This window comes from Panthera leo, chromosome F2, assembly GCF_018350215.1.
Source record: "Panthera leo isolate Ple1 chromosome F2, P.leo_Ple1_pat1.1, whole genome shotgun sequence".
Taxonomy (NCBI): domain Eukaryota; kingdom Metazoa; phylum Chordata; class Mammalia; order Carnivora; family Felidae; genus Panthera; species Panthera leo.
In genome coordinates, this window is record NC_056695.1 from 80,612,357 (window position 1) to 80,624,402 (window position 12,046).

Genomic DNA, 12,046 nt, shown 5'->3' on the forward strand with positions numbered 1-12,046 from the left:
CCAGACCTGGTGGGAGCTGTCCGTCCTTGTGATCCCAGGTGGGGGAAACTGAGGGCAGAGGAGGGTCACTCGCTCAGCACGGTCCTGCGGCAGGGCCCCAGGGAACCATTGTCTCCCTCGCCGGGGTGGGCAGACTTGCACGTCTCAAGGAGACGGGGGCTCCCGGTGACGCCCTTTTCTGTTCGTTTCCTCTCCTGCAGACGTTAGCCTGCTGCTGAGCGGCCTGGGATTTATGGAGAGGACCTCGGGGGGGCAGCTCTGAATTCTGCCCGGGCCCAACATCGCCGCGACGCCTGCTGCCGAGGGGGCCTGCGCGCCTCTGGCCCTCACCATTGCCCTCGCCCGCCGATGTTCCCTGCTGTCCGGCACAGGGCCGGCTGTGCCGCCTGAGCCCCCGGGCGCCCTCCAGGACTCGCAGTACCCCGATGGGGTAACGTGACAGAGGCCCTGTGTGTCAGAGCCGCCCGCCCCCGCGGCCGCCGCCCGCCCCCACTGCCGGTCCAGTTCAAGTTCGGTTTTCCTTCGGCCCTTGAGGGTCTGGGGCCCGCCTTTGAGCGCAGGGGGCCGCTTGCCTGTCCACCGATGCAGAGGGGGCGTCCCCAGAGGCAGGCAGTGCTGGACGGAGCCACGGCGGCCCATTCGCTCCGGGCTTTTTAAAGTTTTCTTCGCTGGGCTTTTGGTTGCCCTTATTTTTACTTTTGCTTCTCTGGGGCCCGTGTCTTTCCTTTGCTTTGTAAGGAGCCGGACTCTGCTACTCAGCCCTTCCGCCTCCGAGGTGTTTGCAAAGCATCTCTGCGGCTGGGGCGGGTTTGCAAGGGGTTTCTGTGTCTCGATCAAGCCCAGGGATCTCGGTCTCCTCGGGCTGTGGGGGGGGGGCAGGCGGGGGCTTCTCCACTGCAGACCCCAGCCCTGTGTGGCCCCTCCCTGGGCCCCGCCCGGTCCTCGGAGGAGCATGGCCCGGATGAACCGGCCGGCCCCCGTGGAGGTGAGTTACAAGAGGATGCGTTTCCTGATCACGCACAACCCCACCAATGCCACGCTCAGCACCTTCATTGAGGTAGGTGGGGCCCGGTGGGGTGTCCGCAAGCCTCCCGAGAGCCGGCGGGGGGTGGGGAGCGGTGGACTTCGAGCCGTCAACCCACGCACTGCCTTGGGGAGCAAAACTGTGGCCCCGGTTATAGGGCCCCAAGCGGGAGCCCCGAGTGTCCTGGGGAGCTCGGTGGGAGGGCAGTCCTGGGGTCAGCAGCTCCCTGGAGGCCTGCAGGGCAGGACGGTGTAGGGCAGGGGGTAGGTGCTCCGTGCTGTGTAAATAGAGGCAGGCCCAGAGGTAGGAGAAGCGGGCATCACGCCCTCAGGACAGCACCTGCGCTGGAGCAGAGGCTGCACGGGAAGGAGGAGGGAGGGGTCCCGACGTGGGAAGTGGCTGTGGAAACAGCTCGAGGCAGGCAGCGAGGCCCACGGCGGCAGGCGGAGTGAAGTTCCATGGCCAGCCCAGGCTGCAGGAAGCCCGCTGGCTCTTAGGGAGCCCTTGGGTTAGGACCGGCGGGGCCGGAGGCTTCAGGGTGAAGATCTGTGGGAGAAGGGGCTGGGTAAGGGTCTGAGCTGGCCACAGGAGGAGTGGCCACCGTTGGCGTGACCAGAGGTGTTTGCAGAGCTGTGCATGGGTCTCAGACCCTCCTCCCTTCCCTCTGTGAGAGCCGCCCCGACCCCATGGTGCTTGTCATAATGAAACAGGGGCCTGGGCAGGAGAGGACCCGAAACACTGTATAGAGGGAGGCAGTGGGCGCCCTGCCATCAGGGGCCTGGGCCTAGACACTGCCAGGGGCCCTGCAGACGAGGGCTGCCCCTCTTCACAGCTGACACCCTTGAGGTAATAGCAGGACGTGGGGAAAGACTCAGCCCAGGACTCGGCACAGGACCCAGCCTGGGGTCAGGGTCTGTGTGTGACCGGGGTCAGGGCCTAGAGTTGCCACTCTAGGGGGCAAGGTCGTCTGTGGTGAGGGTCAGGGCTCAACCCTGGGCTGTGTGGCAGCCCCTTTGCCACATGCATAGAGGAATTCGGAGGTGGCCCTATGGCCTCTGGGCCCTGTCCACCTTCCTGTGCCCCCCCATTCTCAGAATCGCTGTCCTGCCTCATTGTGTCCAGTGTCCCTACCGCACGATGAGCAAGGTCTAGCAGATGGATGACTCGTCACTGCTCCCAGAATAGCTCTGGAGCAGGTGTGGTGGGAGTAGCCCCTGCTCGTGGCCCCCGTGGAGCGGACCCCCCGCGTAGAGGATAAATATAAACAGCCTGGCTATGAACTGCCTTGACCTTTCCTCTGGTAGCCTGGGGCTTCCCCGCCGCTGGTGCCCGGGGTCTTGCCTCCCGGCCGCCATCCGAGCAGGTGCCGGCCCTGTGCACCGTGAGGTCCCCCGCCCGCTGAGGCCTGCCCCCCAAGAGTCCGAAGGCCCTCGTGTGGGGTCCAGCTGTGCCCTCAACTGGACCCGTCCACGAGAGCCTGGCCAGGAGGGCAACTCAGAGTGGGGACCATGCAGGACCACATGCGGACCACAGTGTCCTGTCCCTGCTTGGGGACCCAGGAGCTTTGTCTGGAAAATGCTGGTACGGGGTGGGGGCGAGGGGGGGTTCCTGAGCACCCAGGATGATGGCAGAGATGTGCTGGGAGGCCAGGCTCATGGCTGGTTAGCCGCGATTGCAACGAGGGTAGGTGGGGACACCCTGCCCTCACCGGGTGGGCCCAGGGACCCTCGCCCAGAAGCATCAGGAAAGCCTCTTCTACCCACAGCAAGTCGTTGGGCCTGAAAGGCCACCCTAGTGGTTACTCTTGGCATCGGCCTTTCTGTTTTGTTGCGGGGGGGCCGCGGCCCTGCCCTGGGGGCCCCAGACAGGGGGTACCCACCCCGGACCCCTCAGCCCCAGCCCGGCCTGCCTTCGTCCTCCCTCCCTGCCAGGACCTGAAGAAGTACGGGGCCACCACCGTGGTGCGGGTGTGCGAAGTGACCTACGACAAGGCCCCTCTGGAGAAGGACGGCATCACCGTGGTGGTGAGGGTCTTGGGGCCCTGGTGGTGCTGCTGCTGCCCTGGGGGGGAGGTGGGTGGGTGGGGCCGGCCTGCATTGTGAGCTTGCCATGAGGTGGGCCTGTGGGGCCTCGCTAGGGCCACCTGCCCCCCCACCCAGGCGTGCTGGCGCCTGGGCCACGTGGCGTTTGGGCACATGTCTGGCCAGTGGGGCCCTCGAGGCAGGAGCACGCGCCCTGTGCACGTCCACAGGCATAGCTCATGTTGCCAGACCCTCCTGGGTCTGCCTGGGCTGCCGGGCACCCCCCGCCCCCCACCGTCACTGCACGGCAGCCCCCGCGTGGGGCTCTGTCATGGAGAAACTGAGGCTCGGGTCAGTCACCGTCTGAGGCTCAGCCAGAAGGTGCCAGAGCTGGGACCACGTGGGGGGGCACCTTCAGGATAGCACCCCACCCCCATCAGGTGGCGGGCGGGCGGGAACGAGGCCTCACCCTGCAGGGGTCCGAGCAGGGTGGGACAACCGGGGGTCCCACGGGCTCCGTGCCGGCTCCTCTGTGTCCGGGCCGCCTGGGGGCTCATCTCGGGCTTGTCGGTGTGGGAACCGTATGGGGAGGAGGGTAGGGCGGGCACTCCTGTGTGGCCCGTGGGGAAGCCATCCACGGAGGCCCGGGGGAGGGAGCCTTGGGGCTGTTTCTTTGGTCCCTTGGTCCCGGGGACCCGAGTCCAGGCGCAGGAAGGGACGACCGTGCTGCCACACGCCTGTGGGTCAGGCCACATGTATATGGCGCGTCCCCTAGCGCAGGGCTGCCCAAGGCATGGGGTGGCGGGGTGGGGGCAGCTCTGGGTCCCGTGGCCTCGGCCTGGATCCTCGCCAGAGGATCCCTTAGTTACTAGCTTCCCCTCAGCGAGCTGCCTCCCGGTCCACCTCGGGGGGCCCACGCGGATTCACCTTTGGTGCCCGAGGAGCGGTTCCCCTCTGCCCCGCGTGAATCTCCTTCACTGGGACCTAAGTATCTCTGTCTTCACGGCAGTGCCCTGGGCTGGGCCCTTGCTCCGGAGGCTCCCCACCTCTTCTAGAGCGCTCGGGGAGGTGGGCAGCACAGCTAATTTTTCGAAACCAAATTAATCCCTGAACATCTGGAGAGGGCCCAGCTGTCACTGTTCTGGAATCCAGCTCCCAGAACAACGGGTCTCACCCCTCTGCCCTCTCTTCACTCCTTCCTGGTAGCTGGGCTGGGCCTGCTGTGTGCGGCTGGGCTGGGAGCTGGGGACACAAAGAGGCACCTGTCAGGCACGTTTGTAGTCTACGCCCCTTGGGCCTGCCCACCCAGAGTCGCTCAGGCTGTGACCCTGGAATGAGAGCGTGGGCTGACAGGGAGGGGACATGGTCACCGTGCTCGGGAAAGGGATGGATGGGGTGTTCAGGGAAGGCTTCCTGGAGAAGGGGACATCTTCCTGGAGCAGAGAGGATGAGGAACCCCTCCGTGGGGACTGCCTGCCTGGCCAGCTTCCTGCCCTCTGGGGCCTGCTGCCCCTCCCCTTCGTGGGGTCCCTCTGTGCTTCTCAGAGAGACGATCTTGTCTGAGCCACAGGCTGGCTGGCCCCGGGGGCCTCTAGCCTCACCGGCTGCTGCCCTCTGCAGGACTGGCCGTTTGACGACGGGGCGCCCCCACCTGGCAAAGTGGTGGAGGACTGGCTGAGCCTACTGAAGGCCAAGTTCTGTGATGACCCTGGCAGCTGTGTGGCCGTTCACTGCGTAGCCGGCCTGGGACGGTGAGCCAGCGGGCGCAGGGTGGGGCTCACGGGGACGTGGGAATCCCGAGGTCCACCTTGATCTCGGACGTGGGTGCTGGGCCCACATCACACGTGACCACGGGGTGGGAGTCCCTCCCCAAGTCTGATCCCTCTCCCTGCTGCTGGGTTGCGACTTTGTCCCTGTACTCGAGCCGGAAGGAGCTGCCACCCGCCCCCATCCCCGACCCAAAAACCCATCCCCCCAACAGCCACGTATGACTGTAGTGATCCGGGCAGTGGCCCCTCGGTTTCAGGGCGAGGGCTGGCAAACGGGGTTGGTGGCAAGTATCAAGCCCTCATCCCAGGCCAGATGCACGCCCTGCGCTTTGCTCCTCCTCTGGCTCTCCTGCATGTTTACACGTGGGGAGCCTGAGGCTCAGAGAGGGTGACTGGCCCACCTGGGGCTGCACAGCAGGTGGTGGGGCTGAGCTGCTGCCCGTGCCCTCCACAGAGGGGAGGTGCTGGACAGCTTTTTGGTGGATGTGAGGGTGAAGGCATCGCTCTGCGCCCTCGGCAGGCGGCCCGTCGGGGGAGGGGTGGGGTGCTGAGGCTTGACCCAGCCCCGGGTCTGTCCCCAGGGCTCCGGTCCTCGTGGCACTGGCTCTCATCGAGAGCGGAATGAAGTACGAAGACGCCATCCAGTTCATCCGACAGTGAGTGGCCGGGGGTGGGGGTCGGGGTGCAGGCCAGTTGGTGTGCATTTGGGGGTCTGGGTTTAGGGGGTCCTTATCCTGGACTCCCCACCCTTGCCGGCAGGCACTCCCAGCCCTTGGCCACAGGGTGACCTCCGAGATGCCCCCAGTCCCACGCAGCCTCATTCTGTAGTATCGACTCATTTGTGAGGGCCCTGCAGCCAGGCCACGTGCCCCAGTGGGGACCGGTCCCTGTGTGCGGCCCCTGGAGCTGGGGGTGTGGGGTGAGGAGGGGCCCCAGGCCCTGTGGTCCATGGCCGTGTGAATGTGGACAGGCTGTGGCACCCGGCAGGTCCAAAGCCCAGCGACTCAGCACAGCTTAGACTCATCCTTCACGCATATGGCCCTTGGACGTGGTTACAGGGGGCTCTGCTCAGGGAGCCTGGGCCCCCAGGGGGGCAGCCCTTCTCCAGCGATGCCTGTCTCGGGGCCGGAGGGGCTCTGGAAGCTTTGCCTGCAGAGTCTCCTGCACTCCCATTTTGTGGGCCCCAGCAAGCGCGTGGCGACGCCTGAGGTCGTGGGTGGGTGGGTGGGGACGGTTGACTTCCTGAAGTGCTTGGTGGGCAGCCTTAGGGGTCCCCATGTCCTGTCATCTGAGGCCCTCACTCCCTTCCTGGCTGCAGGGCTGCCCGGGCGTCACCCTGTGACCCTGTAGGAGCCCGTGGCCTGGGGGTGGGGTGGTACCAGGTAAACGAGGAGGGCGGGTACCATGGGGGGACAGGGCTCGGGAGCTAGCCTGCAGGAGGTGACCCCAGGCCAGGTGAATACTGGTAGCAGCGACAGCAGATACGGGAAGGGTGACATCAGCACTGGGAAGGGCCCGGGAAGGGCCTGGAGGTGAGGCGAGCTCTGCCTGGAGCTCCCCGGGGCTGGGCAGGTGCTGAGCGTGCCCCCTGACCCCACCCCATCCCGTCTCCCCAGGACCCTGGGGCTGGCTGGGCAGGTGCTGAGTGCCCCCCCCCCCCCCCACTGACCCCACCCCTGTCCTGTCTCCCCAGAAAGCGGCGTGGAGCCATCAACAGCAAGCAGCTCACCTACTTGGAAAAATACCGGCCAAAGCAGAGACTGCGGTTCAAAGAACCTCACACACACAAGACCAAGTGCTGTGTCATGTAGCCCAGGGCCTCCGAGCAGGGGCTCCGCGCCCGCTGCCGCCTCACCTCCTCTCCCGGCACCTCGGCACCCCTGTGTCCCCTGGGCCCAGCTCGCCCTGCGTGCCCTCTGCCGTCTCTTCCCGTCTGGTCATCCCTGTGTCTCCGTCTGCCCGTGTCTACCACTTTGCAGACCTGCCCTTCCCTGTGTCTCTGTGCCCTGCGTCTCTGCGTCTGGGTCCCGGAGCCCCGTCTCTCTCTGCGTCTCTGGGTGTCTCTGCCTCTCCCCGAGTCTGATGTCTCTCTCTTCCTGGCTCTGTGCCTGCAGCTCTCTCTCTGTCTGAGGCTTAGCTGGGGCGCCCCGGCCCAGCCCTCCCACACTGTCCCCTGGGCAGCTTTCCTCTCAGGCTCATTTGTTAGGGGGCAGGTGTATTTTTTAGCCACTGGGCCTGACCCCTCCTCCATCCTGACCTGTTCTTGGCACTTCCAGTTACTGGGTCTGGAGACGGTCAGATGTCCTGGACACCGAAGGCAATAAAATAGGACTCTGTGGCTGTGTGTGCGTTGAGAGTGGGGTGCGGGGCCGGGCGGGGTGGGGGGCGCCTTGGGAGACTGGGTGGGGCCCCTGGAGGCCACTGCCCACCCCCTGACCCTGACGCCTTCCTGCTGGCGGCACTGGGGCTCCCCCTGGTGTCTGTGCTGGGTCCCTGCGCTCCCTGGATTAGGGGCCCGGGCCGCGTCCCTGATCCAGCAGAGTGAGAACCTCTCTGATGTGGCCTGTGTGGGGCCCTGCCCAGTTGCCTTGACATTTTGGGGGGGGTGGCAAGGCCGGGTCACCAGGGCTGCTCCTCTGCAGGACAGACGGGGACTCACTCGGTAATTCCTCAGGGCCTCGTGTCCAGTGGGGCGGCTGCTCCTGCCCCTACCAGGTGCCCTCGTTTCAGCCTCAGAGGCCGGGAGAAGGGTGCAGGCGGTGGTGGCCACTTGGCTGAGGTGGAGGGACGCCCCATGCCATCAGCGCAGGGTGGGGAGAGGAGGCCACAGGGACACGGGGTGAGTGAGTCTGAGTGTACAAGAGGCGGAGGCCGGGGCCTGCCTGGGATTGCCGTGCTCAGGTCTCCCAGAGCTGGGGGCCCCTGCCTGGCTGAGGAAAGGGGCACGGCCAGAGGAGGGGCCCAGGGCTGGCCCGGCTGGCTGGTGTGGAGCGTCTGGGGGTGGTCTGTGCCCGGCAGGTGCTGGGAGCCACCTGTGGATACCACCCAGAGGCCTTCACGGATGGCATTTCTCCCAGTTGCTGGGACCCAGTGCCCATTTTAGGGGTCACAGCCCCGGGCCTGGCATCCAGGCCGCCCCGTCCTTGCGTCTGCCTGGCCTGAGACTCCCTCCATCCCACTCTGGGATGGGTCCGTGGGGGAGGGCTTACCTAGCTGTCCGGATGTCACCCCTTGTCTGCTTCCCAGGTTGGAGGCACACCCAGGAAGGGCAACGTCAGGGCCTTGGCACAGATTTGCATCCTTGGAGGCGGGCGTCCCCTGCTAGGGGCCATCCCACTAGTACTCGAACAACAGGCCCCGGTGAGGGGGGCGGTCTCTGGGGGCTGCTCCCTTCTCGGGGACCAGGGGTGTGGCCAGCAGGGACACAGGCCCAGTCCCTCAGTCTCCCCACTGGCCGGGCAGTGAACGGTTGCCACTGGTGTCGTTAATAGGGCACCGCCTGTGCGCCCGGCTCTGTAGAGCCCAGCTGCCCTGCTAGGTAGGAGTTGGGACCCTCCCCGGTCCCAGACTCAAGGCTTGCCTGGCACCGTTGGCTCCAGGAACCCACCGGGTCCAGGCCCACCCAGCTCCAAGCTTTCTTTCCCTGAAGCAGACTTCCCGGAGGAGGGTGTGCAGGGGCCAGGCGGTGAAGGGGGTGGGTGAACCCAGGGAAGGTCCCCCTTTTAGGGGAGATCGCACCCGTGCCCAGAGACCACACCCACCAGGCTGGAACTAGGGGACCCTGTAACCCGCTCCGTGGTCCCTAAGGAGCACATCCCCCATGCCCAGCCAGGGGGTTGGAGCACCCAGGGAGACCCGTGCACAGGATGAGAGTTGTGAAAGGGAGAGCCACCCCAAAGTCGCTCCTCAGGGGGCTTTATTCAGAGACGGACCGACGGGTAGGATGAGGGCCGCAGGCCCCAGCCCTCTCTGGGCTCCTGGGTGGAGAGGGGCCCCCGGCTCTATCAAATGGAACACACCTGAGAAGGCTAGTAAATGCGTGCTCCAGGAAGGTCGCTGTATTTTTTTGACGCACCATCCAAGTTTTGGGGCCCCCTCTGTGCCAGCCCTGTGCACCCGCATCCCTGCCCCAGGGCGCTCACAGTCGGGGGGGGTGGTGAGACAGCCTGGGAGTTTGGTGCAAGGGTTGGGGGGGTGCGGCTTAGGCTCAAGGTGGGCTGAGGAGGGGCTGAGAAGGGGGCTCCCTCTGGGGGGGACATGCAGGCTGGTCCTCGAAGGATGGGGCAGTGTGGAGGCCCCTGGGGGAGGAGTGGGGGAGGTGCTCCGGATGGAAGGAGCTTCCTGAGCAAAGGTGTGGAGGGGCTGTGTGCGCACTTGAGAGACAGGGTAGGTGGGTGGCCGGCTGGTCGAGTGGGGGGTCCTGAGAGACTGCCTGGGACTCAGGCCCTAGGAGGAACTTCGACAGACCGGGGAAAGGCCCATCTGCCCATTTCACATGTGGGAAAACCAAGGCTGAGAAGGGAGGGCCTGGCTGAAGGCCAGGCTGGTCTCCAGGTGGCTGCATGGGAGGTGGGGGTGCTTGCCAGAAGGACCGTCTTTGGACTCAGTCCTGTGAGGGGTCCGGGGAGGGAGGTCTTTCTACCCATTTTACAGATGGAATAGCTGAGGCTCAGAGAGCTGAGACCCTTGCTTCGGGCCATACACAGCTCACCCAGGCCCCGCTGGGGGGGTCTGGCTCTGGCCCAGCCCTGACTGGACTCAGGAGGCAAGGGGTCATGGTGGAGGGAGACCCTGAGTCACCTGGACTGAGGGAGACCAGCCAAAGGACCGTTTCCCCACGGCCCGCTCCTCAGTGACTATTAAGCTCCAAACCAGAGACAAACTGAGGACTCAGGGGTGGGGGTGGGGGGGCCTTGGTAAACGGCTCCATTCCACGGTGGCTGCCCTTGGACAACCTCCTCAGTACTCAGACCCTGGCGGACCATGGCTCCACCTGACGTGGACTCCACCTGATTTCCGCTAGCTGTCATTTGCAGGACCCTGCACAGACTTCACAGTTTGCCTCTGGGATACCTGGTCTGCCCCCTCTACTCTAGGCCTGCCCCTGTTCCCTAGTCCTGCCGGTGTCCCATGGGCTTGCCTCGGTCCTCTGGGGTCACGAGATGGCGGGCAGGGAGCTGGCAGGTGTGAAGGTTCTTGTTGAATCTACATCTTTTTTTCAAATGGAAAAATCTTATGCCTCCAAGCTCCGTGTGGACGGGGCAGGGTTGACCAATTCGGTGGGCACAGGGGAGGAGGAGGGTGAGGGAGGACGGCTGGAGGTCACTGCGGTCTGGCGGCCATCTCCTGAAGGAAAGACAGCTGCCTGCTGGCAAATTCCCGGATGCCGGGCTCTGGGTCTTTTTTGAGATCTTCAAAAGCTCCAGGGGAGGAGAGACAAGTCAGAGGTGCCCCGGGGTCCCGTCTGCCCGCAGCCCCACCCTGGTGGAGGGAGTCCGAGGGCCCATGCTCCCGGACAGCATCCCCTCCTTCCAGCAGGGGTGGGGGCGTGGCAGGACCACACCCGGACCCCAACTCCTCTGCCTCCCCAACCCCACCTATTCCTCGCCCCTCACTTTTGGGTGCCCACCCACAGCCTTACTTTATTGGAGCCTCGGGTGGAGTGAGTGGGTGTGAGCCCCATCCCACAGGTGCCCATCTCTACCTCTGGAGGTGTGGGCTGGGGGTCCAGGGCGGGGGGAACCTCCAGAGGTGGGGTGGGAGGTGTGGGCTGGGGGTCCTGCGCGGGGGGACACGGGGCTGCTTACTGCAGAGCAACAGGTTTGTGTCCATGCTGTTCACCACCTGGGACACGGCCTGGGGGTGGTAGCAGATGTTGTACCCTGCGGGACAGATAGAGGAGCCCGCCAGTGGAAGAGGGCTTGCTGGCGGGTGAGCGTCAGACCCTCTCCAGGCCTTCCGGGGCCCCTCACCCACCACCTCTCCTCTCCTGCCAGCAGACCTCGAGCTGCGCTTGCAGTAGCCTGGCAGGTGCTGGCGGGCCAGACCAGGGCAGGAGAGGGTCAGGATGCTCAGGCAGGGCAGGCAGGAGGGTCCCGGAGCCCGGCCGCCCCTGCTCACCTATGAAGAGCGCAGCCCAGGTCTTGATGTGGTGGTGGCGGCTGTGCAGGTAGCTGAGGGCCTGCGCCAAGTGGATGCTGAACTCCTCCTGGCTGTGGGTCATCTGGCCGGAGGACAACGTGCCCTGCTTGCTGGAGCAGGGACTAGTCCAGAGCCCCAGCCCAGCCCCGCCCCTGCCAGCCCCGGGAGCTGCGGGTGCCGTGAGGGACACAGCGGCGCGCCAAGCCTGGAGCCTGGCTCCTGGCCCCGCCTCCCGGCCCCGCCCCGGCCCCGCCTCTCGCCCCCGCCCCAGGCCCTATCCGGCAGGCCCCGCCTCCCGCCCTCGCCGGGGCCCCGCCTCAGCCCCGCCCCGGCCCCGCCCCGCCCCAGACCTCTCCCAGGCCCCGCCCCGGCTCCGCCTCCAGGCCCCGCCCCCGCCCCAGTCCCCGCCTCCCTCCCAGCGGCCGGTCCCGCGCGCCCCAGGCCCCTCCTCACCAGGCAGGTCCAGAGGAAGTGGCGGGCGCTGAGGCCCCTCTCCCAGGCCAGCGTGCAGAAGAGGGTGTGCCGAGGCCGCCAGCGGAGCAGCACCGCGCAGCGGTACAGGGCGAACTTGGCATGCTGCGGGGACAGCCGCGGGAGGGGTCACCTGCCGCCTGGGCTGTCTGGGCTGGAGGTGTGTCCCCCCCCGCCCCCCTCAGACCACGAGCTTCCGGTGGGTCTGGGGCCCGATGCCGTCCTCCCCCGCTGTAGTCTCAGCCCACCCTCGGCCTCTGGGGCAGCCCCGGCTCCGGCCTCAGTGCCTGGCTCCCGGCTGCTCCCAAGGCAAGTCTCCCATTCATTTTGGAAGCTGCCGCTCGATGCCTCTCTTCGGCCGCGCTGTGTCTCGTTGGCCTCAGCACGGGGCACGGCTGGCACATGGGAAAGCCTGACCATTGCACCAAGTTCAGCGAGCAACCCGAGCCCCCGCCACGTGGCAGGTGCTGCGGACACGGCAGAGACTGGAACAGGCCGGGTCCTGCCCACACAGAGCGCGCGGCGGCACGCGTGCACGTGCGTAAGCGCTCGTATGCACGTGTGTGCGTGCGCGTGCACGCGCACGGGGCGGACCTCAGTCATGGACACCAATGCCGGTG

The 12,046-nt window shown here is 66.3% G+C and overlaps 2 protein-coding genes across 5 annotated transcripts in view; one reads left to right on the forward strand and one right to left on the reverse strand.

Annotated features, from left to right (window-relative positions):
- Positions 1 to 952: 952 nt before the first annotated feature.
- On the forward strand, positions 953 to 7,152 carry PTP4A3 (protein tyrosine phosphatase 4A3). 2 transcript variants are annotated; one of them, XM_042924160.1, is made up of 5 exons: positions 953 to 1,057; positions 2,956 to 3,048; positions 4,666 to 4,796; positions 5,396 to 5,470; positions 6,508 to 7,152. In XM_042924160.1, the coding sequence occupies exons 1-5, from the start codon at positions 953 to 955 to the stop codon at positions 6,623 to 6,625; spliced, it is 522 nt and encodes a 173-aa protein (XP_042780094.1). In that variant the 3' UTR covers positions 6,626 to 7,152. The 2 variants fall into 2 exon arrangements, with proteins under 2 accessions (XP_042780094.1, XP_042780093.1); XM_042924159.1 differs by lacking the exons at positions 953 to 1,057; positions 2,956 to 3,048 and adding an exon at positions 3,205 to 3,426.
- Positions 7,153 to 9,992: 2,840 nt separating this feature from the next.
- LOC122211017 (maestro heat-like repeat family member 5) overlaps positions 9,993 to 12,046 on the reverse strand; it is a 61,654-nt gene continuing 59,600 nt past the window's right edge. For all 3 annotated transcript variants that reach the window (XM_042924074.1, XM_042924075.1, XM_042924076.1), the window contains 4 exons: positions 11,409 to 11,531; positions 10,935 to 11,037; positions 10,622 to 10,696; positions 9,993 to 10,234 (listed from right to left, as the gene is read on the reverse strand). In XM_042924074.1, the coding sequence (XP_042780008.1) occupies positions 10,137 to 10,234; positions 10,622 to 10,696; positions 10,935 to 11,037; positions 11,409 to 11,531 (399 nt within the window). In that variant the 3' untranslated portion in view covers positions 9,993 to 10,136. The remainder of the gene's footprint in view (positions 10,235 to 10,621; positions 10,697 to 10,934; positions 11,038 to 11,408; positions 11,532 to 12,046) is intronic.

Excerpts from the sequence above, each read along its gene's own strand:
- PTP4A3 (XM_042924159.1), top strand. The coding sequence starts at position 3,220 with ATGTCTGGCCAGTGGGGCCCTCGAGGCAGGAGCACGCGCCCTGTGCAC. Across the intron at positions 3,427-4,665 it reads GTCTGAGGCTCAGCCAGAAG|GACTGGCCGTTTGACGACGG; the intron begins GTGCCAGAGCTG and ends TGCCCTCTGCAG. Across the intron at positions 4,797-5,395 it reads TGCGTAGCCGGCCTGGGACG|GGCTCCGGTCCTCGTGGCAC; the intron begins GTGAGCCAGCGG and ends GTCTGTCCCCAG.